This window comes from Oreochromis niloticus, linkage group LG1 (genome assembly GCF_001858045.2).
Source record: "Oreochromis niloticus isolate F11D_XX linkage group LG1, O_niloticus_UMD_NMBU, whole genome shotgun sequence".
NCBI classification, from domain to species: Eukaryota; Metazoa; Chordata; class Actinopteri; order Cichliformes; family Cichlidae; genus Oreochromis; species Oreochromis niloticus.
The window spans coordinates 30,906,367-30,928,690 of NC_031965.2; the positions used below are offsets into that span (position 1 = coordinate 30,906,367).

General features: G+C 40.1%; 1 protein-coding gene and 1 long non-coding RNA gene across 8 annotated transcripts in view; one reads left to right on the plus strand and one right to left on the minus strand.

Annotated features, from left to right (window-relative positions):
- chd9 (chromodomain helicase DNA binding protein 9) overlaps nt 1–22,324 on the plus strand; it is a 70,018-nt gene that overhangs the window by 12,076 nt on the left and 35,618 nt on the right. For 6 of the 7 annotated variants that reach the window (XM_025907578.1, XM_005447653.4, XM_025907576.1 and 3 more), the window contains one exon: nt 15,871–16,283. In XM_025907578.1, coding sequence (XP_025763363.1) covers nt 15,871–16,283 — 413 coding nt within the window. Of the gene's footprint in view, nt 1–13,333; nt 13,614–15,870; nt 16,284–22,324 lie in introns of those variants that run through there. The other variant, XM_025907581.1, reaches the window with a different exon arrangement.
- On the minus strand, nt 75–13,030 carry LOC109202609 (uncharacterized). Its single transcript, XR_002062553.2, has 2 exons — nt 12,899–13,030; nt 75–1,929 (listed from the first exon to the last, which is right to left on the minus strand). It is a non-coding gene; the product is annotated as an uncharacterized LOC109202609 (long non-coding RNA).

Consider the following 22,324-nt stretch of genomic DNA (forward strand, 5'->3'; position numbering starts at 1 on the left):
TGCCATGGATGCAGACGTTGTAAGTGGAGACTTTTATTGTGTGTTATGCTTGTGTGTGTGTTTTTTGTTTTTCATTTTTTTAACAACATTTGACTTACTCAGTTGACTGTTTACCTTTGCAGAAGAGGGTTGACTGTTGAAACCGGTATGTCATTAATCAATCATTGCTCTCCGTTTAGTGAGTCAGGCTACAGTGTTGTCAGACAGGATTTGCAAAGGTTAAAAAAAAAAATGACAAGAGTATTTCAGTCACCTCAATTTTGGGCCTCTAATGTGAAAATCTGACTTTTATTTGTGTCTTTTTGGGTATAAATTTTTGTTTTATTGACCATGCTGTAGCAAACCTACAAAATGTAACCCACATGGAGCCAGGGCTTTTCTTGCTAATGTTGGTCACCATCAAAGAGGTGCTGGCCTTCCAAAGGAAAATGAGCAGTACTGTGATAAACATATCTGAAACCCATTAAAAAAAACAGAAAACAAAACAAAAAACGGCCATTAAAATTTCATTTCATCAAGCTAGTTACCCCACACTTAACCATATTAGCCATGTGCCAGTCAAGTATTTGAACCAAATATTGATCTGATACTGATTAAAAAACTGGATCGTATATTGGTGACAATGAGACAATCCATCAGTTCAGTCCAATCCAACAGCTGCTATTTGTATGTTTGCAGATGTTTCTTTTGTTTTTGTTTTTTTGTTTGTTTGTTTGTTTGTTTGTTTGTTTTTTTAACTTAAACTGTAGTCAAAGCAAACGTTTTAGGTTTTAGTAAATGACATCCTGTAGCACTGTTTTCTGCCCATTTCCTAGCCCTGGACCTGTACAGGTCCTGAATGGAGGTAACATCAGTACCGATGATCCTCTCTGCAGACATGATTGTCCTTTCCAGTTTAGCCCTGTCCTGCTTTGTGGCTGAGCTGAACCAGACAGTGATTGACATGCATAGGACAGATTGAATGATGATAGTGTAGAAGATGACCAGCAGCTTCAGTGGCAAGTTGAACTTCCTGAGTTGCTGCAGGAAGTACAACTTCTGCTGGGCCGTCTTCCAGACAGAGTCTATATGTGAGGACCACTTCAGATTGCGTGGATCCACTTCCTGTCTGTATGCGGACACATCATATTTCTGGATCAGACCAATGGCAGTGGTGTCCTTGACGAACTATAGGAGTTTCACACATGGTTCTCCTGAGGTGCACTCATTTGTCTAGAGAGAGAAGAGCAGCGGGGAGAGAACACATCCCTGGATGAGGCTGGTGCTAATGGTCTGGTGATCCACTGACAGGTGGAGGTGGGCACAGTAAGCTAGGTGAACTTCCAGTCCAATGTCCTTCTGGTGGCTTAACACAAGTCTTTCAATGGACTTCACGGCCACAGACGTTAGCAGGACAGGCCTGTAGTCATTTAATCCTCTGGTGGACTTTTTTGGCACCAGAATTTTTCTTGGGCCTGTTTTAACAAATGCAAACAGTTATGTGGACAATGCTATATCGCTATATAAAGTGCGGCTCATACTTAGCTGCTTCATCAACACCCCAAGGCCCATTTTAAGTTACCACAAGGTCCAGAGATTCTTTGTTGTATTGTGAAAGCCACTGAAAATAATGGGTTTGAGAGAGCAGCACCTGCTGTTTGTGTGATGCATAACTATGTAGAGTTGGGACCAAGCAGAGTTGTAGTCTTGCATGCTCTCTGCAGTTTCTCTCCTCCTGTTAGCCCCCCAAAACCCCATTCCCTTAGAGACAAAGAAAACAGAAAACCCCAACAATTGTATGACCCCCTTAAAGCAATCACTTTGGAGAGAATGGGAAGGGAAAAACTCCCTTTTAACAGCAAGAAACCTCCGGCAGAACTAGATTTAGGCAGGGACGACCATCTGCTGTGGCTGGTTGGGATGAGGGGAGGAAGACAAGACGAAGACACGCTGTGAAAGAGAGCCAGAGATTAATAATAATCAATGATTAAATACAGAGGGTGTGTAAATACATAGTGAGTGAAAAAGGTGATTGAAAAAGAAACAGTGACTCATGTGTGGTCCCCAGTAGCCTAGACCTACTGCAGCGTAACTAAGGGAGGATTCAGAGTAATCTGATCCAACTGTATCAAAAAGGAACGTTTTAAGCCTAATCTTAAAAGTAGAGTAGTTGTCTCTCTCTCCTGAATCCAAACTGGGGGCTGGTTTCACAGAAGAGGGGTCTGGAAGCTGAAGCTGTACCTCCCACTTTACTTTCAAGCACATTAGGAAAGTAAGTCTGCAGTCTTAGAGCGAGGTAAGGGGGTTATGCTGTACTGTAGTGTCTATAGCCCAGTTTGATTTCAACCAGGTCACACCAGTAAGATTAATACATATATTGTATGTTAAAAAATACATTAGGAAAACATTAAACTCAACCATAATAAAGCTGAAATCAGAAGTATAATTGAAGACTTGCTTAAACTTGCTCCCTTTTAAAAACTGCTAAATTATTTTTTGTTATTTAAATGTGGAACATTTGTAGAAGAAATGCAAATAGCATAAAATAACTTACGAGTTTTTCACACACCATAAATCTGCATTACAATTTCGAGATCATAGTGGAAAAGAATAAAAACTTAAAATGTAGTACAAATACTGTTGATATGATTCATACAACTTGTTTCGTTGCCATTGAATAAGAGCATGGATGCTACCAGTATATTTAGTCAAGTAATTTACCTAACTATAGTTTTAATATATTTATACTTCATTTTAGTTTTTTTTATTTATTTTTAGTTTGTGATTAAAAAAAAAAAATCTAAATAGTCTTAAAATTACAAATTTTATCAAAAATAACTATCGTTTCTTGTACTTTGTTCAGTAATGCATCAGGAAAAAAACCTGAAGAGCCTCAGTTCAGATTTTGTGGCCAAACATTTCATAATGTTGTTCTCTACTGATGAAAATTTGATAGTCTGTTTGAAATTGAATAACTGTCTATGAAATGAAGTGTGTGTTAAACCCTGCATTCCTGTGTTTATTTTGGGGTTCAGCTGTAACATCATCAGCAGGGAAGCTCCTTCTTTTCTGGCCATAACTCGTCCCTGCCACTAGACATTTAGACATTTGTGGCTAACATCTGTCTGTCTTTGACTTAAGGTGATTTCATACTAGTACAAAAGATGGACAAATTTCTCAATTTAAGTAAAGCCAGGAATATAGTCCCCACAAGGGACTAGTGATATGTGTGACTAGTTGACTAGCTGATGAAAGGTTCTATTGCTATGTGGAACCAGAAATGCTAGTTGGTTAAACTAATCATATATTGTTAATTTCACTTCAGTTAGCTTTAAGTTTTATAAGAAAAGATCATTAGGTTGGATTGAACACGATTCATGATTGAATTAAGCTATTTGGCAACTAGAGTTCAATGGTCCATCACAGCTGTACAGATTCCTAGTGATAACTTAGGCAAGACCCCCTGGAGTCTAGATGCTGGTGGTGGTGATGAAGACGGAGGCTTGGATAAAGCTATTAGTAATGTGAGAGAGGCGGAGATGAGGAGGAGGTGGTTTACACGAAGGAAACCTGTAAATTTTTATATCTTACTGTATATCTTACTGTAAATCTACTGTCATTTAATGGTCGGGCATTGCACAGCTATAAGCATTTCACATAAAGTACACAAAGTGGTGGCCGATTGGCTTGAAGATGGTGGGCCGAAAGATGATTGGTCTAGACTAGTGATGTCAGCAATGAGCTTGACAGCTTGGGAAAGTGGAAGTAATGAAAAGCACTGTCTAGCTTCCAAACATCTGGGTAGCACACAGATGCATCTTCCTTATTGAACTTACACATAAGATTCATTTCTAAGATGTAACACACCCACCTACCACTAATGGGCTAGTAAGGGGTAAAGTAAGGCAGATGACTGCTGTAGTTTGACCAAAAAAAATGATTGAGTAAATTGGCATGTAGCAACTCGACAGGAGCAGTGTGTAACCACATTTGTTTGGATACAGTTTCCCCTCTTTTTTCATTGTTCTCAATTTGAGTGTATTTTTTCTGTCATGTTTAATTGACTAGTAAATTAGTCAACAGGGAACCCCTGATGAGGTGTGAATTGCGTTATGCTTCAGTTGGCTTGTGGGTGACGACCCGATCTTCTTGTTAGACCTCACCATGCTCTTTTACCTTCTTTACCTTTAGCTCAGATTGCATATTAGTTTGAAAAAAACAACAACAACTCAGTTTTATGTTGCAGCTTATGAGACATGTCATAAAAATGATCTATAATTTGGATTTGACTGTTAAAATGTCATTATCTTAATATAAAGTTAAGATGCAACTAAGGTAATTCTTTTCCTTTTTTTTTCATTTTTGTGGGGAAAAACGCTTTCGCTCTGCACTCTCGGTCTCTTCGTTTCATAGATATCTACCATGCACACAGGAGAAGGTAGAAATCAAAGCTGGGGGAAAAAAAAAGTCCTCACTTCATCAAATCCTGAAGGCTGTAGGTTGACTACACACCCGCACTGTGCTTCTTGTGCATGAATGTACGTGGTTGCCTCTCTGTGTGTTCCTCCTTACGCAGGCACTGGCCCTGCTCTGCCTTTGCACTGCTTCAATAATGAAGGAGCTGTAAAGGTCTGGCAGTAAGCCCTTTGCTGAGTTCTCTTCCACCTCATCCCTCCCATCCTCCCTCCCTCTCCTTCTGTCTCTGTCTGGCTCCCTCTCTCTCTCCCACTCTCTCTCTCTCTCTCTCTTGCATCCTAAGGGACCTCCTCTCGGCTCCACTCTTCAGTTTGCACCGATGTTCCCATTAATGAATGGCATCATCCGGCTTGCTTGTTTTGCACAGTTCAGTTCCACTTCACTGCCTGGTGTCTGACCTGCTGTGCCATCTCTGATTCAGAGAGCACCACATCATTACTCAGAACAACCACAGCACACACTAACACAAAAAACCTCTAGAAGGGCACTTTCGAAGCACATCCTCCACCGAGGCAAATGTCCTGTTTCACAATTTTTAAGAAAGCAATTCAGATTGGTAGCCATATTAAATGGTGTCTGCCTTAGTGGAGTCTTCAAGCATGAAGCCCTATGAAATTTGACTTAAGAATGAGCACATAGCCCTGAGAATGGACCATGGAGTACATATAAAGGACAGACAGACTGATTCCTTTAACATGCATTCTTTCTCATGACCAGGTAACTCATCTGGATGTCCATTTGTAGAAGTAGAAGTTTAGAAATGAGAATGGAAACCACCCTACTGCTCAGTTGATCTATGATTGTTATGATGTTTATTACTTTATCATTTCAATTGATAGCGAAAAAGTACAGTAAAGCAGGGTATCCTTTAGAGTGGGCCTACATTGTGATTAACAAGTCTCCACTGTATGAATATGATAGGGTTGGGCAATCTTTTGAATCGGTCTTGTTGCCCTCCTGTGAGATTGCCAATAAGTGAAACCACTTGTGCTGGGACAAGTCAGGCAAAGATAGCACTGTCCAGTCTCCATGTTTGTGTACTGTGTGGCTCAAACACACAGCAAAGCTATCCAACTAGCTCGACTGCTAGTGAAATAAAGAGACACAATTGGATTTATTTTCTAATTCCAGCCTGACATGTAAGGCTATACCAGCAGGAGAGATTTGTGCATATACGGTGTTGAATGAACATGACGAGCCTACCGTAATTAGCGGGCATACATTTGTGGATATCACCTACAAAGTTAAAACTGTTAAGTCACTGAATTTGCTGCTGCTTCTTTTTTTTTCTTTATGCTTAAAGTTCTAACTTGTTCTGTTCATTCTGTTGCTATGAGTATTAAATAGCTTGTCTGTCTCTCCTCCCCTCTTCAAAAGGCACCACACTTTGGAGTCTTTCATTTGCAAACACGCCCAGTGAGGTAGGGGGGAAATAAGCTGAGGAAAGAGCATCTCTGCAAACAGACTATACATTAAGCTTTAATTTAAATCAAGATAACAGATAGAGAGGTCCTCCTGCATTCTCTGGTTTTGTTCTGATGATGAATCAATGTCATGGCTACAGACGTTTTTAAAGAGTGCAGAGCTCAGGATTCATCAGAGTTGAAAGGAAAAACAGTGTTGATTGGCCAGCTGTGGTGATCAGTGATGGGGTTACCACCAATAAGAGTTATGAGTTTACCTTGAAAAATGCAAACTCAGTCATCCCTAATGATTTTTCCCCTTGTTAGTAGGTTTTTTTTCCACATTAAAATGAAATAAAGAGGCTGATGTGGATCGGAAAATACAGCAGGGAGGCAATGCTAGTTATGTTGGGCAGCATAAGCCTTTACTCACATTTGTGACTAACACTAGACCCTCTACAGAAATATATTTAGGAGCATGTGAATCAAAAATATTACAATACAAGTAGCTCAAATAGCTCTTTTGTTTCAACATAAAAACTGATTTTGTAGGGAATAGATGAGTTTCCAAACTCTCCCTACACTTAAACTGTGATGTATAAATAGGGGGTGGCAAGACTGAGAAAGTTCATATAAATTATGATCCACCGTCCCTCTGTTTCTTAGTCAGTTCCACTTCTTGCTTGAAAAGTCCAGTTTCAAAGCAAAAAGGTGGCAATAGTCAAAACTGACCCTTCATGACAGGACTTCACTACCTGGTGTTGTCACAATTACTTTGTGTTTTATATTCTGTCTATGATAGGGTCCTTTCCTCTGTTTGAAAGTGATATACAACTAGATAGCACTTCCACAAAGATAAGACCGAGTGTGTGGGGGTGTTTATGTGTGAGAAGACATTATACACAGATTTGTTTTGAATGTCAAGAATAAAGTATACTAAATATATTAACCACTACTCAGAAGTGAGGCTCCTCAGTTGCACTGCTGGTATTTAAAGTGTGTTTGTCAGCTACTAATTGTGAGAGTTGTCCCTCTCTGGATGGATGGTCTCTTGCTTTCATTTTGACTCCTACTCATTCGTGCATGCAAGCAGTGCTAGTCCTTGAAATATCATCTTAAATCTCAGTGAGTGTCTGCCCTCTGAGCTGACACTTAAAGATGCAAGAGGGGCAAATGCCCTACTTAGAATTGCTCTCTCTCTTCTCAGTCATTGGCCCTGGTTATCAAAGAGCCCAGACTAGACCATACTATGTATTCTGACCAACTCCCAAACCCACGTCATGGCTGTTAATTTTTTAAAAGTTTTATTTTTTGTGGAATCACTGGGAAAATGAGCATCATAAGTAAAGCAAACACAACACAGAGGCCTGAGTTTATTTTCCTCAGTATATTAATTAACAAAATACGATTTTAAATCTAGTCATCAGCATAATGAAAGACATTATTGCTATTCACATGGCTTTAGTTCAATTAGTAACTTTAGAAACACTGCTGAGGGGCAGACAGTGCTTCAGTTTTATTTGGTTAAGTGGGTAGTAAGTCAAAGAGAGAAACAGTTTCAAATATTTACCCATTTGTGATAGTACTTCAGGAGTTAAAAACAATGCTGTTTAATGTAAAATCACTATCATGATGTTGTGGGTTGTTGCATATTTCCTCTTTTTTTTCTCTTTTGCTTTATTAGTGGAATTTAGACAAAGGGCTGACATTTACTCTGCACTCATACTTGGATGTGAATCACATAAGGTGGCTGTAGACATCTTTTCTCTATACCTTGCATTCCTGCTTTGTCTCCTCACAGTCACCCCCTAGTGTTTATTACTGACATAGCTAGATGATTACGTCCAGCATACTATACCTATATCCCATCTGCACCCAAAAGGCTTTTTGTTGGAATTAGGAATGTCTGTCAGCGCTGAACTTGTTTAAATAAAGGAAGAAGTCAAATAGTGCATTACACAAACACAAGCATATAGGCTTTCTTTATGAAAGCCTGTTGGATCTGTTGTTGTACTTCTAAGGAGTGCAGCATGATTACATTTATAAAGCCTATTCTTCAATTTGCTGGGCCTGTTAGTTAACTGTATCCAGTACACTTAGTGTTGTATTTGTACTGAAATAACCCTGATGTAAAGATCATGCAGTCTGTTGGAGAATGTTTGTTAAAGGATGGAGAAAAGAAAACGGGGTATTGTATTTGTTTGTTTTTTTCCTTTTCGGCTTTGAGATCCTGGTTTACTCGCACGTTATCTAAAATTATCTTCACAGATGCATACATGTGCACACACAATGCATAGTGTGCTGGCAGTGTTGTTTCTCCTGAGGCTAGTACAGTTTTCATGCTCATTCACTTATTTTGGGTGTGTTGGGTTTATTGAATGGTTAACCCGGTGGATGCAGCATTATAATTATCTGTATTATACGAAACGTTTTGAACTAACAGTAAGATGAAAGTGGCCTGAACAATTCCCATGTGACCAGTAGTTATTTCTAGCTGCAGCATCACCTTTTTAAAAACACCTACATTACGAGTAATTTGATGGTTTAACACCTTTCACACTTGCAGAAGACAGAGAAAAACTATGTCTAATTTAAAGTTCATTAAAAATATACAAAGCTGGCTTCTTCCTGGTTTAAATGTTTAGGGGGTGACTCGGAATATAAGAACAACTGGAGTTCAGGCAGCGAATTGAGCAAGGTCTCTCAATTTCCCTCTTAAATTTCACCATATGAAAAAGAAAAATCCATTTTGATCTTAAGTATATTAAACCCAGCTTAGAAAGTCCTTGTGAAAAAAAGCAGTTTTGGTGTTTGTTTGTTTGTTTTTTTCTTTTTTTCTTTTCTTTTGGAGAAAGCCAAAACCTCTTTCTTGGGTATCAATGTTTTTTTTTTGTTTTTTTAAAAGTTTAAATATTTGCAAAACAATTTCTGTTATTCTCTTTGATAAACTAGAACACCTGTTTGGAAGGTGAATGAATAACCTGCCCACCTCCTTTCAAAACTTACAGCCTGGCTGACATTAAACAGTCATGGTCATCCAGAATTTTTCCAGACTGAGGTGTAGGTAAGAACACAAATGACAGGTTCAGCTCAAACAGTCATCAAGTGGTCTTTACTCTGTGAGCTCCCTAGTTAAAAGGTCCATGTCATGTTTCATTGTGCCCATGTGATTGTAGTGCATTGGCAGTGTGTTAGCTGTCTATGGGCAGCTACAAACTGTCAATCTACCTGTAGAGAGCATAAATCATCAGACAGGGGCAGTATCAAAAGTATGTGGTAAAACCGGTCTGTGGGCTACTCTTGCTTGTGCTATTGTTGGTCCATCAGCCAGCCACGGAGAAAAGCGAAGTTATAAACATACAAAGAGCTGAAATGAAACAGTGTTTAAAGCAACAAAATGAGTCCACTGCAACAAGGTTTCTACTTTCATACTTTTATTTTTTAAACTTTGGAGTTTTATGGGGGGGTTTGTGCTTTTTTCATTCTAGTTAAATGCCACTATCACTCCCTTACTTGTTCTGTTAAATGCAATGCATGTCATCCATATCCAGCAATGAGCAGTTGAGATTTTGGAGGGCTGCACAAGTGTATGTTTGCATTGTTTGAAAACCCTTAGGCTCTCCATAAACAAATAGATACACAAATGGACAAATCACAGGACCATACGTTTAGCACAAGAAGGCAGGTAACTATTTGGTGAATTCACTACAGGTGACTTTTATGTGTTCATTCACTTGCAACCTCTACCCAGGCAGCAACTAAACCAAGAATATTCAATATAACAAATACAACTTAAGTGGACTATCTACTTCTGTGCTACAGGTTCAGAAATGAAAATAGTAGATAGATATAATAGAATATTATGAATTGATTCTCATTAAATTTTGAAAGCTGGCTTTGTTTTCCAAGAAATACATAAATCATTATATTGTTGAGACTTTATTTTTTTGGCTAAAAAGAAAAATAGTTAAACAGGACGCCATCCATTTTCATCATAGCATGTCTAATTCAGAATCATGGCAAGGATAGATTGGATCTAGCATTGGTCACTGAAGACAAAACAAAATCACACAGTTGAGTCTCCGCTACAGAATAGCTGTCCTTGATTTTGTGTGTATTTTATGGCTTGAGAACACAACAGTAAACTTATTCACCAGTGAAAACATCATTATATGAAACAAGTACTGTTCAAATTTAATTCTTAAGTAACATTTAAAAATGTGAACTGTGTGCACTGTCTATTCCAGTGCAGCCTTTTTTTCATCCCGCACAGTGTTGTCACTGACACTTGGTGTCATTGCATTTGAGCTGGATAAGGAATTAATTTCTGGGATATGAGAGTAACAGCTGGCTTTTGGCTCTGGAGCCTCGTGGGTGCTAGCCATCTTGTCATTTACAGCCAGTGCATTGCTAGCTCTGAGCTCTCCATTTTCTTAATGGTGAGTTGGTGGAGACTCTCATGGTGGTTCAGGCAAGAAATGAGAGCAGTGGCGCACTAATACAGACCCTTTGATGAGGAAGTAATGGAGTGTTCAGAGACAGACACCTGTGCCTCTGCAGCCACGCTGCTTCTCTATGCGCACACACATTTTTTTTTTCCACCCGCTTCCTTTTACCAGCTCTGCTACTCCCCTCCCCTTCTCTACTTCCCTCCCCTCTTCCTTTCCCCTCCCTCATCTGTCCTAAAAGGAAGCCACTCCCCTTGTACAGAGCTGCCAGGCTTGTTTGCATATTAACTGTCTAGTTGCCAAGGAGCTGTGGCTTCATGCCATGTGACCGTTGAAGCATGTGTATGTTGTTGACTGCTATACTCTTTTCCCCTTCATTTTTTAAAATCTTGTCCGGGTAGAAAAAACATTTACCATGCAGCAAAAATGTTTCATTAAAAGCAACATAGTTATTGAATCTTGTTTTAAATGAGGCATTATTCAGACTCTCTAGAGGCTTGTACCAGGTTATTTTATTCTTCAAATACTTGATGTTTTTTTTTCCTGGAGATAAACCATTGTGGGATGTATAAAATTGCATACTTGTGTAAACCTGTGGCAGTTAAAGTAATGAATGACACAGGTTTTTTTTTTATGTTTTCACTGTTGCAGTTTAATGAGGACTGTGAGGAGACTGTATTTTTATTTATTTTTAAGTTTGTCTAGGGCGGATTGAATATATGACTTTGCAATATATGACTGTGGAGTCATTACAATGTGAGTGTGAGTGAGTGTGTGTTGTCGAGTCATCCTTGGGGACTGTAGCCTGGTGGACATTATCTGACAATAGATTTGTTGAGCTTGGAGAAAATGCTGTTGCTCTGCTCGCAGCAAGCATGTGGTCTGCTTTAAAGTCCAAACTCCAAGGCCTGGCTTGGCAGGTTGATACAATGCCCGCTGCTGCAAACATTTAGAAAGGACTATTGCTGTGCACACATGGCTATGATCTCTGTAGAAAAGACAATATAAAGCTTTAAGTGCAAACCAGAGGGAGATGGTGTGAGAATTTCTAGAGCCACTGCTATACCAACACCCCCATTTACACATACAGATTTTGAATAAGGCTGTTAGAATATGTATACAACATGGAGTGTAAAGCCATATTGTGTTGTAACCTCAACACACTACCCCACACATTTCACACCATAAACTCACAACACATGTGAGGAGAATCGGCATTTAATAATATAATAAGTGATATATATATATTTTTAAAAAGTAACACTATATTGGATGTGTTCCTGCCTGAAAGTCTGCCTCCTTGCTTCCTAGGATGATGTCTTACTCTGTGTTTTATTTACTAATGTCTTCACAACAGCCATGCTGCTTGTGTCACCCTGACCGGTCAGATGGCATATGTTTCAAAAACTGTTCGTGTTTTGAATTGTGGTAATCATTCATCCCGTGAATGCAACCATTTAGTCCTTTAGTTTCTTGGTGTCTTAGATTTGGCCATTAGAATAACTTTTTTTTTTTTTAGAAACGGCATGGAAAGTGTATCCCTCCTTGAATTGAACTGGACAGACAACAAACTCTGTTGTGTGCAGCTGCATTTGAAATTGACTTTGTGTTGTGTGGGAAGGATATTGGTTTACCTTGTTTTGCACAGTAAACACAGACTAAAAACAGCTGATGGCGTCCGTCAGTAGCTCAGGCCTAACCCAGTCGTTGGGGGGTATTGTACCTGGCATCAAGCCAGCCTGTGTCTAAATAATTCCCAATACCATGTGCCAGGCTGTGCACATGGCCCCTACATCGTGCTGTCAGGAGTTCCCTGAAAGGCCTTCTTGCTCAAAGAGTTTGTGGTTCACAGGAAGAGCTCCATGTCTTGGACACATCCCAGCTTCCATTCTTGGTCACCCCTCCCTCAAGACTCGTAGCAGGGTGACCTGGCCTTGACCCGGTAAAAGTGCTTGAATTCACCGCTGGAGACAGTGTAGGCTGTGTGTGCCAGATTTAATTAGGAAGTTGAAAGTCTGTTATACTCTGCTCATTTCTTAGTCTGTTTGTATGAGAAATATATTTTTAGCCTTTGGAAATTTGTTTTTCTGTTTGTTCTTCTCTTGGAATCTGCTGTTCTATTTATAAATCACCATATCACTATCAGTAACCAATATGAGGAAGTGAAAAGCTACGATGTTGACAATCTGTGGCGTGGGAGAAATCCAGTACTTTGGGGGTTAAGTTGTGAAAGTTAATGTAATAACTGCTAGCACCATCTGCTGGCCTACTTCCTTACAAAGAGCGAGAGAGAGAGAGAGTGAGCAAGAGAGAGAGAGAGAGAGAGAGGGAGAGAAAAACGAGTCTGGGTTTTAACGACATCTCTAATATTCATGCTGATGCATTTTGCTGCTTTGTGCTTTCATTTTCCGCCGCTCTGCCTGCCAGAGTCTCGAGCTCGCCACACACGCCCGAGCCAAGGAGAGGGGAGGGCAGCGAGGGAGAACGAGGAAAAAGATAAGTGGGGGAAAAAGGAGGAAAAAACAATCAGCCAAACAAGCGAGCAAGATAACACAAAAAAGGCTTTTGTGTGTAATAAAAGGAGTAACCTACCTTATCCCAGCTGGTGAAGAAGACGAGGAGAGGCACAAAAAGAGAAACAGCTAAGCGGGAAGAGCAAGAAAGAACAAGAAACAAGAGGGTGAAGGCTCAGAGAGGCACTGAGAGCACTCACGAAAGGCAGGCAAAAAGAGGAATCAATGAGAGGGGAGGAGAGAGGAAGGCAACTCTGACACACGCACAGAGAGAGAGTGAGTGAGGGAGACTTGGGTGAAGCCGGACGACAGTAAAGCAGCACACAGCAGCAGAATGAGAGCTTCCTGGACTGCCACGCACCTCCTCTACCGCCAACAGCGCTGCTCCCCCATCACCCTGTGAAGAGACAGGCGAGGGTGAGAGAGAGAGAGCGAGTGGGAGAGAGAGAGAGAGTGAGCTCCCATGCGCTCCTCTTGAGCCCTGCCTGCTGGGGGAGGAGGAGACGAACAGATCCGGCGCTCTTGCACTGCCCGAGGAGAAGAGCTGACCGGGAAGGAGGAGGGGAGGCAAACGAGGAGAGAGGGAGGGGAGGGGGGGACACACGGCTCAAGGAAGAGTGAGAGAAAAACGAAAAGGAGAGAGTGAGTGTGTTTGTAACAGAAAGTGTGAGTGAGCAACGGAGAGAGAAGAAACCCGGCGAAAGGGCAAGGCTTTTGTTAGCCGGTTGGAGAGGGGGAGGAAAGAGGAAGGGAAAAAAAACACCATGTCTACAGTGAAGAGGCCAAGAGGAAGGGTAAGTGAGCTGTGCTGAGAGCTGGGAGGGAGGAGGGACAAGGGGAGGAGGAGGGGCCGGCAGGAACTGAACAACCTCCTCTGCTACTGGCTCATGCTGCACTGCCGCCATCTTGAACTCATTGCTGCTTTTTTCCCCTTTCCCTCTATATTCATTTGCTTTGCTGTGCTGGACCTTAGCATGGTTTACTGGATGTACAGTATTTTCCCCATCCCCACTGTCTGATCATACATCACTTTTCATTCTCAGTTGAATTCTGCTGCCCTGTTCTGTAGTTTATGTACAGTGTATGGTGTGTGTGTGTGTGTGTGTGTGTGCGCGCGTGCGTGCGTGTATTTGTGCCCTCTATGAGTTGAGCCTGTCAGTCACCAGAGACCTCACTACATGTGGAAATGAGAGGGTGGGAGCGAGGGAAAGGTGTCCGGCCCAAATGGAGCTTACTCTACCTTTTCATTAGCTGTAATAGTCCCTGCCGTTTTCATGGGACTGCGTGCTGCTAGAGAGATTGAAATCACTGCAGTGCTGGCAGGCTGTAATTTCAGTTATTTATAGATGTATTACACAGCTGCAGTGCTCTCACTTTTGGTGCATTTTATCTTTTCTCTCTCTCTCCCTTGCGCTCCCTCTCTGATAGAAACCTGTTTTCATATTTAGTCTTCCTCTTTCCTACCTCTTTCATGTGCGTTCATGTTCTTCCGCTCTTAAACATTACTTTCTACTCCTCCCTCTGTCTCTCTCTCTTTTTTTCTTTCTTTTCACCAATAACTTAAATGAGAACATTCCAGCATGATCTGGTAAATTTCCTCCTAATAGCCTCAGCGGCGTGGCACACGTGAAAATCATAATGCAGCTTTTGTGTGTATGTGTGTGGTTTTTTTTTTTTTCTCCCCACTTCTTCCAAATGAATTGCTAGTTATTCAGTTCCCTCCCCCACTTTGTCAGTGAGGTTCAAGCTAATTCTCTTTATTTAGCTAGCAGTGTGGAAAAAAAGCAACCAGCCGCGCCTGGGCCATGTAGGCATACGCAACACATTTTTAGATTAGGTCATCCATTTATGGGTTCCCTCTCTGCTGGGCTTAAAGCCCACCACAGGGTGCTTGTGTAGTCATAACCGCAGTCACGCCATCTATTATGCACATATTATCATGTATCAGGCAGGCTAGATTATTTATGTCTGCGAGGCTCATTGTGACCTGCTACATTGAACCCGTGTTTAACCCTCCGTTTGAAAAGCTTACTTGAGCCAAAAGAATTTAATTTGACTTTTGATGTCACATGGTTTCAGAGTTCAGACAGAGGGTCTTCTGCCCTTGATCTAAATGAATTCTTGGAGGAAACATTGGCCTTTCATCAAGCTCAGCGTCTACTAGTAGAGTGGAGTTAAAGTGAGCATCATGCAGAGCATGGCAGGTCCACCCCCCACCCCCAGCTTTTGAGATGGGGACAGCAACAAGCTCTGCTGCCTGAGTGCTTCACACAGCCTTTAGAAGGTTCTGTTTTTCTGAATGAGTGATATTTTCATCCGTCACACGGATGCACCCTAGTATGTTGCGAATTCATAGAAGGCTGGATTTTAACATTTAGTTTCTTCCTTGTTTTAGACCTTGTTTCATATTTATTAGATTCAGCTGCTTATTGTACAGTAAAATGGCATCGCACTGTGCTTCCACAATATTCTATGAAGGAAACAATAATTCGATTGTGTTAGCTGAGCTGTGTGACTATAGTGGACCCACATGCTGAATGCAGCTATAAATACAAGTAGTGGTATTAATGGCTTTGTATTTTAAATAAATACTTATGGTGTTACAAAACAGGAAGATGTTTTGAACAATATATTTTATTTATATTAAAAAAAATTTGTTTGTTACCAAACCTAGTGACAGCACACCTATATAAGTAGAAATACATAACCTGTAAATGGCTGCAGGCTGTATCAGTACATCCACATTGTACCTCATTGGCTTTGTAATCTGTTATATGCATTATGTAAATTAAGGCTGATGTTTTGGGGGGGGGGTTCTTCCTGTTTTGTATTTTTTATTTATTTTTTGTGAGTCAGTGTTTTGAAGCTAGTATTTTTACATTTATTTTGTTGTTAAGCTTTTCTTTTTAAAGATCTTTGCATCACTAGATTTTTCTAAGGTGCAGCTTTTTGTTTCGAAAGCTAGATGACATCGCTGCTGTTTATGAAACGCCTTTTACAGTACCATACCATACTCACTATGTTTCTGTTTATTTTTCTCTTTCACCATAGCCTCGAAAGAACGCTAATGGTCCCGGAAGCCAGATACGGGTCCTCAGTCCCCCAATGAAGAGCAGCTCATCTTCGTCATCATCCTCTTCATCTTCCTCTTCATCTTCATCCAGCTCCTCATCAGAGAAGAGGGTTCCACGGAGGACACATCATCAGATGGAGTCAACTCCACAGGACAAGCAGGAGAAGGCCAATAGGATAATATCAGAGGCTATTGCAAAGGCTCGGCAAAGAGGGGAGAAAAACATCCCAAGGGTTATGAGCCCAGAGAGCTTCCCCAGCTCTTCTTCGCAGTACAAAGCCCACCGTGATCATGAGCACAAAGGAAATGGGAAGGCACGGTCCAAGGAGAAGGCCTGCAGGAAAGCTTGTATTGTACCCTCGTCCAAGCCCAAGCAGAAGGCCAAGATCGGGTATGTAGTCACAATCGTTAATGCTCATCTATTAACCGCTGCAGTGCGCTGTTGCTTTGGCAAAAAATAATCCACTAAGCATTGCTTTGATCTCATTTCTTTTAACTCAACTCATGCTTAAGTAACAGCGGCATTTCATGAGTCCGTATGAGCAAGTAACATGTGCCACTGATTAACTATCTGTCATTATACTTAATACACAAAAGACAAAGAAATCGTAGCTTCAGCATTTCAGAATTAAAAATTTTTCCTAAAACACTTTAGGATTTTTAAATAATTGTATAGCAATGTTAACATTATTGATCACTGTTTTGTCACTACTGGAAAATGGTTTAACACATAGCTTGCGTTCAGTAAAAGTCAAGTTTATGTTGAGACTCTTCACTTCATCCACATCCACTTTTCTAATAGTTCCCACTGAAGCTTAGGAATTTAAAGGGATGGTTTAGAGTTTGAAACTATTACATATTTACAATGACTGTTCTAAATGTGTGATTCAAGAGCCAGTTTAAAAAGAGCAATGTTCAATAGGGGAAAAAAACAACATTTTTTTCAAGTGCCCAAGTCACAGCTCGGTAAGTTTAATCTTGAATTAATGTTACCATACATGTACTTTGTCTTTTTCTGACCTGTCTTCTTCGTAATTGCTTTAATAAAGCAGCAGCGTATGACTGATTTTAGCTTCTTTTGTATCGGTTGATTTTTATTGGTACATTTTTACATTTATTTTCTGCCTGTGGTTGCCAAGATGGAAGCTCAAAGTTCAACAGACTTTACTGCACACCATAACAATAAACCAGGCTCAGTCATCAGCATAGACATGGGAGGAGCGCACAAAGACTGCATTTACATGCAGGACAGTGCTGCTTAGTATGTTTTGGTGAGTAGTGCTGATGTAAAGATACCTTAATCTGCCTCCCATCCCCCCGTTTTTAACTGCTATAAGCAGTATGTAGCTCTAAGCCACACCCAGCGCAGCCTGTTAAGATATCAGCTGGTGCAGATGTGAATGCAGAGGCAGGGAACTGAAGGAATGGGGGAATGTTTAAATATATCACATTGTACAGCTAGAAAAAAATCGCTATTACTATTAAAGCAGCACCCACATTTGAGACCTAGCGTGAGAGTAGCTGGAAATGGTCAAACTGAATATCTGGCTGGTTGCAGCCTTGATTAATAATTAGATGAGGTATGCTGAGGGAGAAAAGCTGTAGCACATAATGGATTTCACATGTCCTGTGTGTGATAATGACAAAGTTGTGGAAGTGCTAATGTTTGGGAGAACAGTAAGATGATGGAGGCATCAGTCATTGTGATACAGTCTGCCTACACTTTCAGGTTTAGTTAGAGGTAGGTGTCTGTTGGTGTTCACATTAAGTCATGTCTCAGCTCCATAATGAGCTCCATGAGGTTTGTGGATGTGATTGAATTTTTGAACAAGCTCAGGTGTGATCTTTAAATGAAAGCGTTGTTTGAACTTGTTATTTATCTTTGACTTTTAAGATCAGGAAGCTTCACTCATATCGGTTAGAGAGTGCACACCCAGATCTTTTACTCTTCTAACCACCTTGCATCCGTTGAGACACAGTTCTTAAAACCATCTGTATGTAATCAAATGCAATCTAAGAGTTGTTGGCCTTAAAGGACAGCTAACAATGTGTTTGCAGTCTGTCATTTAAATGTGTCACAGATAGCAGGCATTGTTGTTATAAGCTAATGAGCTAAGTAGCCCAAGCAACCATACCTGGGGTAAATATTGTTTTAAAAACCAAAAAACAGTCAGACCAAAATAGTTCAGTGATATGGACCACATTTTATAGCACCCATTTCTTCATGCATTCCAGCCATTTTGAAAAATGAAATGTATTCAGGTCAGATGATGGACTGGTCATCTGACTAGAAGGACCATACTGTTTTCTTTAGAGAGAAATTTATAAAGTGCACGACATTTCAAATTAGTTTGACTGCTTTGCTTTAGATTTTGCTAAATCAATACCAGTTTTAGTTTCTGAACACATCAACATATGTTCATTCTGGGGGCTTGTATTAACATTACTGTGCTTTTATTTAATGAACCGCATATTTTGTGATTTAAGCTAAATTAAAATTGCTCTTAAATATGTTAAGCTGTTAAAATGCAAAAGACTTTGGTGCGAAAACGGCAGTGACGTATAGCTGTCTGTATATGACAAGAGGTTTGTAGGAGTGTGTGAATGTTTCCTCTGAGGTGTGAAGATTCATAGCTAAGAAAATCTTGAGGCTAATGGAGCCTTTACTTTGGTAATTAGCAAATAAAGAACAGACAAATTGGAGCGGATCTTTTTCAAGAGCTGCACTTAATGATGCTGCTTGAAGACTCAAAAACCAAAATAACTGTGACTCTTGATAGCCATGTTGATATAAACAAAGACACTTACAGGAATAGAATGTGCATTCACCTAAATCCAGCAAGTCCAGTTTCACTGAGACAGGCAGGTGTAGACCTTGAATCACGAAGTCAAAACATGACCCGCCACAGTCTCACAGCACTCTAATCATAAACATAAAAACTAAAACCTATTGTCCTGAGCACTGGATGGCCTGATTTTGTCATAAATGCCATTTTCAACACCCACTTTTTGACTTAACTTTTTTCTAAACAGTAAATGAAGTAAATGCATTATTGCAAATGCACAGGGAGTGAATACTTGTTGATGAAAGAAAGAAAGGAGAAAACTTTCCAGCCTAACAGAACAAACATACCAGCTGTAAAACACTGAACTGACTGGCACTGTTGTAACAGTTACAGTGTTTAGTTTCATTTTTGTATTGTACATTTTGACTATGGACTTGTAGAACTACTTCATAGGGCCTATCCATAATAGTGTTCTTGCAGTAAGGCTATGAATGGCTGTATTTCTGACTGTGCCTTGGCCTCTTGCTCTTATGTGGCATACCTGTGATGATCTTCTTGTCATTCAACTACTTGGGTAGTTACAGCTGAATTGAAGTCTAGTTACCCATATCATAGATGAAATGGATTTTAGGTTGACTCTTGGTCTGGCAATAAAAGTCCAATTCTACACACATTTGCATCCATTCAAGAGTACACAATTAATTATAGATAGGTTGTATAATGCATAGTCGGTTTACTAGTTCTTTCTTTTTTTGTGAAGAAGATTCACAGTTTCTATTTTTACTCCACACAGATGCAGTTGGAATATGTTTATATATGTACCGTGAGGGGTAGATCTGTTGCACTTGTGATGAAGACTGCGGTGATTGAGACTATAACATGAAGCTTCTTTTCTATATTCATAGTGGAGAGAGTCCTGTTTATATGCATGCACCACCAAGGATCTCCACATAAAATATTAATGTATACCGACTGCAGAGGTACTAACCTTCCGCTAAAGTCATTAATTCAGGCTCTGCTCTGTTGAGGGTGTGTGCTTGGCTGTGTTCAGAAAGCTGGAGGTTGTGTGTATTTGGTGCTGTTTGAGTATGTGCTCACTCTTCCATCGCATCGTCTGACTGTTCTTTAAGCAGGGAATTGGATCTCACGATAAGGCCATTACCCTAATTGTCGGTATACTTAAGGCTCTGTTTCTCTGAGACCACTATACTGTCATCACTACCTATGTTTCTCGGAGAATCAATTCTGTTTAATGCCTAATAAGTGTCCTCTGGATTACTCGGATAGTTTGCTCACCAGATGCTTGGAAAGCAAATTGGGGGTCATATGATCATATGGAAAATCTGCCTGTCTGATGAGAATAAATAAATTAATGCAGCCGGTTAAAATATGGATGCAGCAGCCGCTGTGACAGGTGGACATGACAGATATCCAAGAAAAATCAAACCGGAGAAAAAATGTTACATATTTGTTATCTTTGTCTTGGCTAATATGCTTCAGTATCAAATGACTCTACTTATCTGGGGATTTGTAATGAAACTATAGCCCAACAAGAATTTTCCAGCACTGAAGTCCTAACTGATGTCCTACTTTGGCAAAACAAGATGTGGTACATTAAAATCAGCTATTGGGGAATTATAGAGACTAATTTGCAACTTGGTTTATAACAGTCTTAATAATTAAATTGACTTTAATCACTATGACTGCTGAACATTTATCAAAGCTTAAACATAGACCATTAGATCCCATAGCATTTAGGCAAATCAGACACATGATCATGGAAGCTCTTATGCTTTGCTGCTATAAGGTGCGATAACCCTGGGGAATCATTTCATCTGTTAGTACTACAGGTGTTTATCTTGAATCTTCACATTCACTCGTTTATGGTGTTTTTTGTTTTTGTTTTAATCAAAAGGGCTTTATTTAAGCATGTATTTGTGCCTCAAAGATATATCATACCATAATATCATACGTAAAATTGCTTGTGGTATGCTTTGGAAATGACAGATCGATCCATAGTAAAACAGATTAGTGAGTTAATCCATCATTGTAAAATAGTTCATTTTTAAGTATAAAAGCTTTACTTGCTTTCAGTGTGACATGATGGACTGACACTAAAAGATGTTGTGGACAGGATGCCTTTTTCAGGGTCACCATAGGACCTGCATATCCTGTTTTTAATATTGTGTAAATACACCTAATCTTAATAAACAGGACTAAGGCACTGATAGATTTTTTTTCACTTTCCAGCAAGAATTTTATGAATTTAAATATTAACCAACATTATCTACTCTAAGGAGAGGGGGTGGTTATTTTACTGGATAGGCTTGACCGATCACGGCTCTCTGTAGGCTGGAATGTGCTTTTCTGTGCAGCCTACCTGCTGAAAAATACCCTCAAATAATTATCAGATGAAAGCAGTGTGCTGCTCTTTTTGTTCCACCCTCCCCCTCCTCTTTACATTTTTTTTCCTAATATAAATTTGGTTCAATCAGCATGCTCAAAGCTGTGCATCCAATGCTTCCTGTGAGCAGGCATGTTATAAATATGCTGATACTACAAAGCAGCAGGGTAGTAGGAAAATATCAAACAAAATGGTGCTTGTGAGATCAATTACATGATAGAAAATGGAGGTTTAAGTCTAGTGTATGTGCTGCAGCGTATAGCTGTTCATATTTCAATGCTTGCCTGCTAGCTGTCTAATCTCTTCTCCCTCACTTTTTTCATTAGGGAAAGCTAAAGCTGTTTTTTTTGTAATTGTTTTCCTAGTTAATCCCTTGCAGGGTGCATTTTTGTGCGTGTTCACATGTGCAGGCATGTGATATATAAACATTCTGGGGGTCTGTGCATGTCTTAATGCAAACTCAGATGTTTTTATGTGTGTGTGTGTGTGTGTGTGTGTGTGTGTGTGTCTGTGTGAAAGAGAGAGAGGCTACTACCCGTTTTTAATTTAAAAAAAAAAAAAAATTATGTTTGCTGTATAAAGCAGAAATCCCATGAGGCCATGTGCTCTGCGCTGATATAGTATTTGTGTTTTAGAGGGTGCTTGATAGAGCTGCTGCTGCTACTGTTTCCAGTTGTTTGCTATGTGGTACTGAGATTATAGCCTTCCATTCATAAGAAGGGGGATTTCCTGAGAACGACCTGCACTGCTGTGTCAATAAGCCCCTCAGGATAAGAAACGCACACAAACACGCAGCATACTTAACGGCATTTTTGAGTATAATTCGTTCACTCAAAATCATAATTTTCTGAGGTAGGCTATCTAATAGTTGAATACTGTTCCTCTGACATGCTGAAATGCCTCATTGCTGTTTTGGCTGGCAAAGCACCATCAGATCTTGATTCTATTAAAAATCAAACCCTCACTCATACACTCTCACTGGCGGCATGCCAAGTAGGACAGGACAACACTGGGGGACAAGGGATGGGGTTATTTGGCACAATGGGGGAAAAGCAGCCAAGAAGATTATTACTCTCAGGAAAAAGCTTGTGATAGCCTATCATCAGTGATACAGAGTAATGTCAGATGAGGGGCAACTGTAGTCAAATTAAAGATGTAAGATTGTGTCTTGAAGATGGCCTTGTAAAATGTAGAATCTTTATCAGGAACAAACATTTCCACCCAGCAACTCTGGATGGAAAT